We start from the raw sequence: 11,369 nt of genomic DNA, 5'->3' as shown, positions 1-11,369 counted from the left end.
CTGCTTATGCAGGGGGTCGGACTCGATGATCTATTGAGGTCCCTTCCGACCCTAACGTCTATGAATCTATGAAAAGGGGAGCACCTTGCCACTTGATATCAAGGAAAGAAGGGACCATGGCTTTGTTTTTGAAAGGAATGATATAGGCAGCTAACTGGAAGAGGGTTTGAGCTGCAAATCCTAGTTTGTCATAGCTATCTCCTTGCAATCCAGGGTTAGGCATCAAAGCCTTGAGAGCAGTAGAATTCAACTTGTTCCTCTCTCCTCTTTTCTGTTGGCTATCTTAGTCAGTTACCTACACAGCATGTATGTTGTAAATCTCATTCTGAGACACCTAATTCTCTCCATGCATTGTATAGGGATTTAAACACTCAACGCAGGGCTGTGGACTCCAGATCAGGAGCTAAGCTCCTACGTCCCTTTTATGGAACTTGACCCTAGTGTCTAGTCTGAATAGTTCAGAGAAAATAGTCTTTCCCTCAGCCTCTACCCATGGCCATGTGGTGCTATCAGTCCAGTGGTAAAGTAGGCCCCCATGCCATAATGCACCCCTGTTTTGAGGAAAGGTCTGTACAATCCCTGTTGTGGTAGCTCCTCTGGCTCTTCCATTTACGGATGTAGTGGAGGAAGCCACAAGTCTACTCCTTGAGTTTAAGGTTATCTTTTTGTTTAGAGGAATTGTGCCACTGAAGCTAACAGTGGGTTCCTTGGGGTCATGGAATTAAGGTATGCATTTCATGCTACAGGTAGATTTCTTTTTCTGTCCCAACAGGTTTCATTCCCAGATCCCAAGCAATGTAAATGTTATTAAAGTTATCCTCATAATTAGTTCTTGTTTTTCACCTTAGAAGATATATTATGAATATTGGCATGTCAGTTGTATTGGTTGTTTACAGCTAATTATACATATGCTAAGTAATCTATACAGATATGCTCGAGTTAAAACACTTCTTAAGGACCAGATATTTACTCTCACCAAAAATCCAAAAGCTTGGGAAATGGCAAAGAACAAGGCTTCTGCCCTGTGTTTAAGCTGATTTGTATAGAAACAAGAGTTAAGCAGGGGTGTGTAGAACTGCTCTTCTGAAATTTCTACTTTATACTAAATCATTTAATACCTTTATGTGGAATCACATTTACATTTCTTATGTCTTTCCCCCCATTTTGATACTTCTTTCTAAAGTTTAACATGAAGTTTAACCTGGGCTAGGGACAGACATTCAAAAAGCCTGAGCCTGAATTGATTCAATCTTTTCAGGTTAGTCTAACCTGGCTAGATTGAACTGGTTTGCAACTGTACAGACATTCTCTCTGATCTAGGGAAATTCAGGCACATGCCTGCAGTGGCTCAGGCTAGAAGCTGCAGGGGGGCGCTAGAGCAGCCTTCCATAGTGCTGAGCTGAGAAAGGTGTGGTCAGGCCCTGGCAGGATGCTCTGATTAGGGAGGAGTGTCAATGCCCACCCACCACCTGAGCATGCCTGCACCATCCCAGACTTTTTCCTACTCGCTGCTCAAGGGCTGGGAGTGTTGCCAGACAGCAGCCCCGTGCTAACACTCTGAGGTAAAGGAGGGGTGTGCAGTGCATGCATCTGTTGATAATACTGAGCGTAACAATCTCCCTCTCCCTGCTTCTTCATACTGTCTGTAAACCTGACAGGCGAGGGAGCCATCAGGGGGCTGATAATAGTGTTTATCAGTGCATCAACAAAACAAAAGCCTCTCTCATTAGTTCAAGCTCTTCTTAAACAGCTTTTTCCAAGGAAGAAATGGAGGGATATTACCAGCTAACTATTGATTAGCTCCAAAAAGCCCTAAGCGGACACTGTTCTATCTGCCTGTCCCAGTGAAATTGGAGACACACACAGATAGACACTGCTTAGCATCAGCTAGCATACTGCATGCCTAGGGTCCATGGGGCTGGGGTCCATGCTGTGGGAGGGAGGGAAGGTGGGACCCTGCTTGAGCAGCAAGGCAGGGGGCAGGGGGAAGCAAGGCAGACCCTGCTGTGCCTGCAATCTCTGCTGGAGCTCTGGCTAAGGAGCACAGGGGCAGGGCCAGCTCTGCTCTCTGGAGCTGCAAAGCTTCTGGGATGCTGGGGATTCTGGTTTAACTTAAACCAGGTAGGGGTCTGGGACAGACATTGCATAAACCGGTTTGACCCAGATCAGTTAAGTCCGATACTACATTCAACCAGATTTATCTTAAACCAGTTTCAGCCATTTTGAAATGGGTTTATGTGCACTGAACTTATGTTCTGTTACAGGTTTAAACCAGTTTCTGATCATTTCAACCAGTTTATATGTAATGTCTGCCCCTGGCCCTGATGTTCTAACTTCTGCCTCCATCTGGGCTATGCTTGCCAGAAAACCAAAGAACCATAACCATTTCCATGGGAGCTCCTTTCTTTGCTGTTCTAAGAAGTGTTGTTTTATTGTACTCTCTTTAGTATTCCATAAGTGTGAGTTCAAATGAAAATTAATTAAGGACCTTATACCATAGGTGGAAGACTGTATCGCATCTTTTTGGAAGTCTTTGCAGCCTGAAATAATAATGCTCATGTCATTGCCAGACATGTGCCAGTTGTTTAAATGCTACGATAGACAGCTATTCAAGGTACTGCAGATGCACAATTGTTTATTGTAATTATTTTACAATCATGTTTTTAAGATATTGCTACCTAAAAAAAAATCACAATTGTTTATGTGCCTTTACCATGGAAATTCTGTCTGAATTTTAAGCGGGTTTTTTTTGCATTCTGTGTTGAAACATTCATAGTTTCATAGTTGGTAGGGTCAGAAACTGAGCAGATCATCAAGTCCGACCCCCTGCCATGGCAGGAAAGAGTACTGGGGTCAAACGACCCTGGCAAGGTGTTCATCTAGCCTCCTCTTAAAGACCCCCAGGGTAGGAGCCAGCACCACTTCTCCTGGAAGTTGGTTCCAGATCCTAGCCGCCCTGACAGTGAAGTAGTGCCTCCTGATATCTAGCCTGAATCTACCCTCTGCCAGCTTGTGACCATTATTTCTAGTCACTCCTAGAAATTGTTTGGGATTTTCAAAGAAGCCTGTTGGAGTTTGGCACTCAACTCTCAGTGAATGTCCATAGGCTCCTTTGAAAGTCCATGGCCTGCACTAGTGGAATGAATGTGTTTTTACAAGCTTCGTCTGTTCTGACATGAGAGTACATGTGACTAATAAGAATGAACATTTTATTATTGCTCTTTATCATTTGTTTTTTCAATTATGTTTTTGATTTTGACAGCAGTATGTGTTTTCTTATTGAAACATCAGGATCAAAACACTCAGTTCTTCAGCCATAGAATTTATCTTTTACCTGAAACTGGTTATAATAATACTGGTAGATAACTTATTAAAGCAGTGACGTTTAGGCATTTACAATTAGAATCTGTTCCTAACGTCATTAAAATCAGTGAAAGTTTAGCCATTCACTTCAGTAGAAGAAGAAACAGGTGTCCAATAGAAATTACACTTATGGCATAAATCTGAATCACATCTCATGACGCTATAAACAGATGTAGCATATCAATTATATGAAATTTGTATATTCCCTATGACATTTTATTTCAGGAAATGGAGAGCATTCTGCTTCATGATTTCCTGGAAGATGTCTCTATACAATATTTAAAGTCGGTCAGATTGTTTAGTAAAAATGTTAGCATTTGGCTAGTTAGTGCTTTGGAAGATTTTCCGCTACTGCTACGGGTGCTCAAAATAAAAGGTATGTTTCAGTATAATATGGAGATATTATAAGATAGGTAGATATGTAGGAAGGAAAGATATCCAAAACATAATGGTCAATCTGCTTTTAGGCTTAATTTACTCTGTAAAGATGACTATATTACAAAACCATTTTTTAAATGAACTTGAAAAACTGTCAGATTGGATAACTGTGATAGGGATTAGTTGGCTGCTACCAAAAAGACATAGTTTTGTATAATTAACAAAAAAAGGAGCGGGGACTATGCCCATTTCATGCTATCCATGCTAATCAAAACTGTATCAGTACCCCAGTATGATCACTCTGGCAACATAAAAGATAATGAAGATTATGAATAATATGAACGTACATGGTAGCCAAGAACAGCTAAAAATAACAGCAGATTTTGTCTTAAAGTTATACTATATTACCAGTTTAGTAGTTTTGTAAATTTAAATGACTAAGTGCAAATTTACCAACAGGTAAATAGTGATAACGGTTTGTAAAGTTCTTATTCATTTGTGAAATTATTAGACTCGGGGCTGGTAGCATGCTATTTTATTAAGGTTCTCTGACACTTCCCATCATAAGGCTGTATTTTCAATTGCATATAACTTTTTCAAACTTTAACCATTATTTTGCCCATGGTAATATAATCCTTGAGATTTTTTTTTTGTAATACTCCAGCATCATCATGCTTTGAAGCGCAAACTTTAAATTTGGTACTGAGGAGGAGGAATTTAGATCAGGGATCTTCCACTGTTCTTATGACTATCCCCTCCAAATTGGGCCATGTTAAAGCCTTTGAACAGTATCATTTGCTCATTCTTAGGGATCTATCCAACTTGAGGAGGCAGCCAGCCAATTTTGTGGGGAGATTGCAGGGCCAGCTGCCACTTTTGAGGGCTTATCATGGTTGTGTGCGTGTCCCGTCCCCTGTCCCCCCCCATGCTGACTTCCTGCCCCTGGGGCAGGGGGCTGGACTCGATGATCTTCTAAGGTCCCTTCCAGCCCTAATGTCTATGAACCTATGAATCTTGGGTTTTCCTCTGTGCCATCAGCCCCTGCTTTCCCCTTCCCCACTGGTGGGCTATGAAGCCTGGCCACAGTGCCATGAGGAGTGCTGGCTCCCTCTGGGGAGCCAGAATTTTATTTTCAGACAATTCCGGATTTTGCATTTTCTGCTAAATCCGTGAAATCACGATTTCGGTAGGTCCCTACTCATACTCAGTAAAGACTTAAGAGTTTAATAGATAAAATCTCTAAAGATTCTCCTGAATATCTAAAGATTAGCTTGCTTGAGCCTTTAAACAGCTCCTACTGCTGAGCAAACTGTCTATGCATCATCCCCACAGTGAGATTTGCTTCAGGCCAGAGCAACAAGGACAAAGCCAGATTTTCCCTTTAATGGCTGTTCCCAGCTGCTCCAGGCTGGGTGGGGCCTAGAACTAGAAGTGACAGTAGAAAGCCTGTACATCAAATGAGCCCACTGCAGGTAGGATGGAAGAAAAAACTATTTGATTCAATCCAAACAGGGCATAGGCAAAACAGCAAGGAGGAAAAGGACTAGATTGGAAGAAGTCTGTTGAGACTGGGAGTGTACAAGGAGATGAGAAACTGCAACTGAGAGCTGGAGAGGAAAAACTAGACAGGGATATTGGGACAGGAAACCAAGAAGGGAAGCTGGAAATGACTGAGACTTGTTGTGAGGACTGGGATTGGAAGCCAGGAGGATCGTAACACAATCGGCTGTGCAAGTGGAGCACTGAAATCAGTTGAGCAGCTGTGGTGGAGTGGGAAGACTGGACTGTCTGGACAAAAAACTGAAACTAGGAACCAGTGGGGATGAATGGGTAAGATGAAGAAGAGACTGATCTGAAAAGGACTTAGGTTGCTAAGGGAGAAAAAGGAGGAGGACCTTCCTACTTTTTAGCTAAACAGCTTAGTGGTTTGGGCACTTGTCTAGGGAGTGGGAGACCCATGTTTTGTGCTCTCACCACCCCGCCATGGACTTGCAGGTCCAAGAGCATCTTGTATGGAAGTTTATGTAGGACAAGAAGAAAAGGAAACAAATGGGTGTGTAGCTTAGTGACACACTGCACTTCAAAGTGAAGTGTTCTGGGTTCTAGCTGCTGACAATGTTGCTTCTGCATTTTGCTGTAATAGCCATTGGATAGACAGCCATGGGCCAGAGAGTAAATGACCAGAGTGGATCCCTTCAGAGCATACTCTGAGACAGAGCAAAGTTATAGAAAGGGGAGCAAGATGTAAAATCTATGCAAGTGGCCCTTAATTCCACGTATGTGATCAAGTTTAGCTGTGTAAGTGCTATTTATTAACCTAAAAGGGAGTCGGATTTGGGCCTGTCTTATATTGGGAACTCAAAATTAGTGAATACTTTTGACCTTAATCACTCAGTGCCTCACTTCCCATCTGTAGGTTGTGGCTAACACCATCCTTTCTGCTCATGAGGGTTTTTGAAGATAATTAATGTTTGCAAAGCTCTCAGGTACTATAGTGATGAGCACATGAGGAAATTAACAATTCTGTCTTCAGAGCAAGATATGCATAGTGTATAATAAATAAAGTCCATTTACTGAAGAGTGAGGCTAAACAAGATATTAAATAGGCTCACATTAAGTGAGCACCATCCATCCTGTGCACTGAATGAAGCAAGGCTCCTATGGATAAAATAGTGCATGATTGTATAACTGAAAACCACATCATAATGCATATAAACAAGGAGGATGAGCTGAAGTTGCATAAGTAACCTTAATTCTGGCATATCCTAACTTTTGAACACTTGGCTTGGCATCCTTAATACTAGTCTTTTAACATAGATTTTTGTATATGTTAGAGCTCTTCCAGAAATATATATCTGTGGCCTTCTGGTTCACATGGTTTGCATAGTCTCAGAAGACCAAGGGCCCAAATCAAAGGAAAATACAGCTTAGCTGGAATGTTCTCTAACTTGTTTTATAGTATCATTGGAGATCTCTATACTTCAAAATATATTTTAATTTTTTTTTTATCCTTAGATCAGACAGGGACCTCTTAAAGTTTGTATAGTGCCCAGCATATAATTTAATATTTACCCTTCACAGCTGTAAAAGCTGAAAGGTGAATATTTAAAATGTTAAATATCAAAAGATGTGTAATGAATGTTCTTTTAATTGTTGTTAAATTGTAATATGAAAGTCTATTGCTGTCAGATAAGAAGAAAAATGTGTTGGTTGGAAACGTTGAGGTTTCATCCTCTCATCATGGCCGTATTGATTTGAGGTATAGGGAACAGTGTTCACAGGGCAGCTCCTGTTTGCTAACTGCAAGCTTTAGAGTGATGGAGCTTGATACTTCAGGATGCTGGCTGAGTGCCCTCTCTAAAGCTCTGAGTTAGCGTGTCTTCATTAGTGTCCTTCAGGATGTAAAATGGCCTCTTTCTCTTTAACAGAAGTGACTGTTTTTGTGAAAAGAATAAGAAGAAAGACGTATCTTTCTAATATGGTGAAGGTATGTTTCAAGTACTTTTGAAAAACAGGATCCATGAAACACTCACCCCTAAGTCTAGCCTAATTCATACCATACTGTAGGAATATCACAGTAAAACAGTGCTTTATGTTTGTTTACTGCCTTAACTAACTGATTGGTGATTACATCATGCCTCGCCTTCCTGTCTCCACCAAATCTACACACCAGGAGCACTCTCTTTGGCATTCTTTCCTACTCTGGATCCTGAAGAAATCTCTCTAATAGAATCAGGGACCTACACTGTGAAAAGCAATAGACTGTCCAGTTTAAGGCAGGTGGATGACATTGAGGATAACAATGGTAGCCACACATTTTCCTCCCTACGACCCAAGATTAATCAGAAAAGGTGATAGAGCCCCACTTGACTCTGTGGCCTCTCTAAAGGAGATAAATTGCCAAAGAACAGGGGAAGGGGCCTGCAAACCAGGCTATCCCTAGCTACTGGTATTTTTCCATCCTGGGCAAAATAATTGTTGCTCCTCCATCCTCCCCATTCACATAGCTGACTGTGCCAACTACTCAGAAGGTGCTGATCACTAAATCAGCTCTAGAGAGGCACTCTTTTTTCTTTCAACTCAGCCACCCTGTGTGAGGATAGGAAGTGCTTATTTTGTCTGCAAGGACTCAAGCTTTGCCTCTACAGCATGGATCGGCAAAGTCCAACCCTCAGGCTGGATCTGGTCAGCAGTGGACTCCATTTCCCAGCGGCCCCTGCGTGTGGCTGGGGCCCGCTGCCGCTGTGCATGAAAGCTCCAGGCTTGAGTTGTCATGGAGACCAGCCTCAGCTGTGCTGGCAGGGCACATGGCAGAGCAGGGTAGGGGGCTGCTCTGGAGCCGCTCGGATCTTCACTGGGGGGGCAGCTTACTCCAGAGCCAGGGCAGAGCCATGATCATAGGCAGATTAATGGATGGGCCAGCTAGGCACCAGCCCAGGGGCCTCTACCAGTTCAGGACCCTGGGATCCTCATCACCAGGGAAGTGGAAGCTGCAGTTTTAAACTCGGCGTCCATTTTTGTCTCCTAAGAGGGAGACAAAAATGGCACCAAGTTTAAAACCGCGGCTTTCGCATTTGCTTCCCTGGGACCTGGAAGCAGGGCCCCTCCACCAATGGGGCAGGGCTGGGGCTGGGCCAGGAGAGCCATGCCATGCCTGGGGGAGGGGAGGGAAGAGAGCTGGGCCAGGTGGCACTGCACCTGGTGGGGCGGGGGCCTAGCCGAGCCAAGATAGCTACAGCCCACCTGGCCGGAGGATGTGAGGCAGTTGGGCTAGGCCAGGTCAGAAGCACTGTGCTGCACTGTGCCTTTGTGGGCAGCAGTGTTGGGAGGGCCTTGGGGACTATAGCCCCCCCAGATTCATCATAGCCCTTCTGCAGCCACCCCTCCCAGTGCTGCAGCCTGCCTGCAGAGACGCAGCATAGCACTCCTGGCCCAACCCAGCCCAGCCCTCTGCATCTACGTGGCTGTATGGGACACCTGGGCAGCAACTTCCTGCAGGTAAGTGTAATAGGGGCCGGGTGGGGAGCTAGTCTGAGCCACAGGCAGGTCACAGTGGTGGGGGGTGAGGGAGGACTGCCTCTGTGTGATCAAGAGTGGGGAAGGGAGGAAGTCCTGTGAGGGGAAAGTGTGTGTGTGTCTGTCTGTCTGTGCATGTATGTGTCTGTTCATGGCATGGAGAGTGTGTTTTTTGTCTATGTCCATGTGCAGAGTGAGAGTAAAGTGTGCATGCTTGTGTGTGTGCACACCTGTGTGTGTGCATGTGTATGTGTGTGTACATTCAGCCAGAGCAGGGAGAAGAGGCTGGCATGTGCCCCCCGCAGCTTGGCGGGGTCCAAGTGGCTTTCCCCAGCAGCACTAGATGGGAAGGGGCCCCTTCCAAACCCCTGCAGCCCAGCTCCCAACAGGAGAGTCAGAGCGGAGCCAGCCTTAGCTGCACTGCTGGGCCAGAGGAGACAGAGGCCTCGGGACCCCTGCACTCACCCCGCCCCAAGTCGGGGCAGGAAACGAGACAAATTCGCGGCTTGTCTGGGGGGTGCAGGATAGGGATGGCAGTTCCTGCCACTGTACACATCCCAGGAGGCATGGGGGCATGTGCCCCTGGATCTGCATGAGGCAGGGCGGGCTGCCACTGCAGGCTGGAGCCAGGGCAGCACCGGGCTCTTCCCGGTGGGGGGGGCCTGGCCTCTGCTGGGATAGGTGGCAGTGGTGCTGGGAGGGGGTGTGGGGAGGCTACAGTGAATTTTCAGGTGGCTGCCCCCTCCCCCAAAGCCCCTTACCTGCACCACCACTGTAGTCCCAGCTCCAGCCTGCAGTGGCAGCCCATCCTGCCCCTTGCAGCAGATCCAGGGGCACGCGCCTCCCATGCCTCCCAGAGTGTAGCAGCAGGAGCTACGCTTCCCCGATAAGCCACTTGCAGATCAGTCCCACACCCCACCGGCTATACAGCACCTGCTCCTCCCCTAGCCCCAGGCTGCCCCAGCCCCACTCCCTCACTGCTGCCTGCATGACCCACCTTACCCCTGCTGCAGCCACCGGAAACCCATGGCCAGGCTGCCTTGTGGTCCTACCTCTGCCCCACGTTTCGGGGGGGCTAAGCCCTGTTAACCCCCTCCTTCCGCCACCTATGAGGGGGTCTCCAATTTTGTTTGCCCAGGGCCCCAGTACAACTTAATCTGCATCTGGCCATGATCTATAGCCTGCATGATCTGGGCAGGGGTGTGCAAGCAGGGGATCATGGCTGTGCCCCAGCTCCTTGCAGCGGTGACAGCCTGGTCTGGAGCAGGGGCAGAGCCATGATCCCCTGCTTGCGCACCCCTGCCTGGAGCATACAGGCTACAGATTATGACTCTGCCCTGGCTCCAAAGCAAGCTGCACCCCATCGCAAGACCCCAACAACTCCAGAGCAGCTCCCTGCTCTGCTATGCCACATGCCTTGCCAGCGGGGCTGAGGCTGGTTTCTATGGCAACCCCAGCCTTGAGCTTTCGGAGCTGGGGTCTCTGTGGAGACCAGCCCCAGCCATGCAGGCAGGGGCTGATGGGAAATGGAGTCTGGCTACCAGCCACATCAGCCATTTTGCCCACCCCTGCTCTACATGGATCCTGGGGGTATGCCAGGTGTGGCACCAAGCCTTAAGCCATTTCCACTGATTAGTGCCACCCTCCCTCATTTGACAGGACAGTCTAAGGAAATCTCTGCAAGTTAACCATCACTGAGCTTCCTTCTTTAGGGTTATCTGGGGTTTTGCATGCAGGGAAAGGATGTTCTGGGCCTGAAACACAAAATAGGAGATCTGTGATAGTGTGTGTCTCCTGCCCCTTCTTGTCCTACAATGTTATTCTTCCTACATAAAATAACCAGAAACTCCAGCAAGAAGCTCTTCTTTTAACCCTCTAACACAAAATGTCTTCCTCCTACACATACAAGGTTTGTTCCTGAGGTGCTAAGCATGCTTATCTCCCAGTGACTGCAGTAGCTCTTGAGGGTGCTGATTATATCAGAAGAACAGGCCCATGCATATTCTTAAACATTGTGTCTTGCATGCACCTAGAACATGACCTGCAAGAATCCCAAGTGCCTACAATTCTCAGTGATTCAAATTAATTTGTTTTAACTTGGGGCATCTTTCTTCACTGCACTTGAGCTCTGTTGTTAGGGAGCTGGCTGCAACTTTCTGATTGTCCACTGCCCACTACTAGTGCATATTAAAGCTATTAGGGAGTCAGGTTTAGTTTGTGCCACTGAGCTTCATACAGAGTAAAATTCTTCTGGTGCAGGAGATCTTTATTGGCAGTATCTGGCTTTAGATTCTTATGTTCACTTTGCACCATCTCTGCAGGACGAAGTGAACTTTGGAAACTGGAGATTCTGGGACACCATACTCTGTACTCACAAACCATACATTTCAGATCTGATTTTTATTTATAGCAGGGATACATCTACAGCTCACCTGACTAAATTATATTTACACCTACCATAAGACCTCCTTAAACTACCAGAGAATCAAGCCTCTCATATATTTAAAAATACATATTTTAACAAGTGATATATATAATAAGTGTTTTAAAAATAAATCCTTTGAAAACCCTGGTAACAAATTCACCCTATAGTCCAGGCATACCTTGAATTT

At 45.8% G+C, this 11,369-nt stretch overlaps 1 protein-coding gene across 8 annotated transcripts in view; it reads left to right on the top strand.

The window, feature by feature from the left end:
• The window catches only part of RFX8 (RFX family member 8, lacking RFX DNA binding domain), a 51,302-nt gene that overhangs the window by 23,250 nt on the left and 16,683 nt on the right, over positions 1–11,369 (top strand). For 5 of the 8 annotated variants that reach the window (XM_025213163.1, XM_025213160.1, XM_014523593.2 and 2 more), the window contains 3 exons: positions 2,501–2,614; positions 3,589–3,739; positions 7,170–7,228. The exons of 1 other annotated variant lie outside the window; for it this stretch is intronic. In XM_025213163.1, the coding sequence (XP_025068948.1) occupies positions 2,501–2,614; positions 3,589–3,739; positions 7,170–7,228 (324 nt within the window). The remainder of the gene's footprint in view (positions 1–2,500; positions 2,615–3,588; positions 3,740–7,169; positions 7,229–11,369) is intronic. 2 more of the 8 variants (XM_025213164.1, XM_025213165.1) reach the window with 2 other exon arrangements.

The sequence above is a fragment of the Alligator sinensis genome, unplaced genomic scaffold, assembly GCF_000455745.1.
Source record: "Alligator sinensis unplaced genomic scaffold, ASM45574v1 scaffold680_1, whole genome shotgun sequence".
Classification (NCBI taxonomy): domain Eukaryota; kingdom Metazoa; phylum Chordata; order Crocodylia; family Alligatoridae; genus Alligator; species Alligator sinensis.
This window is presented reverse-complemented; position numbering and strand designations above follow the sequence as displayed.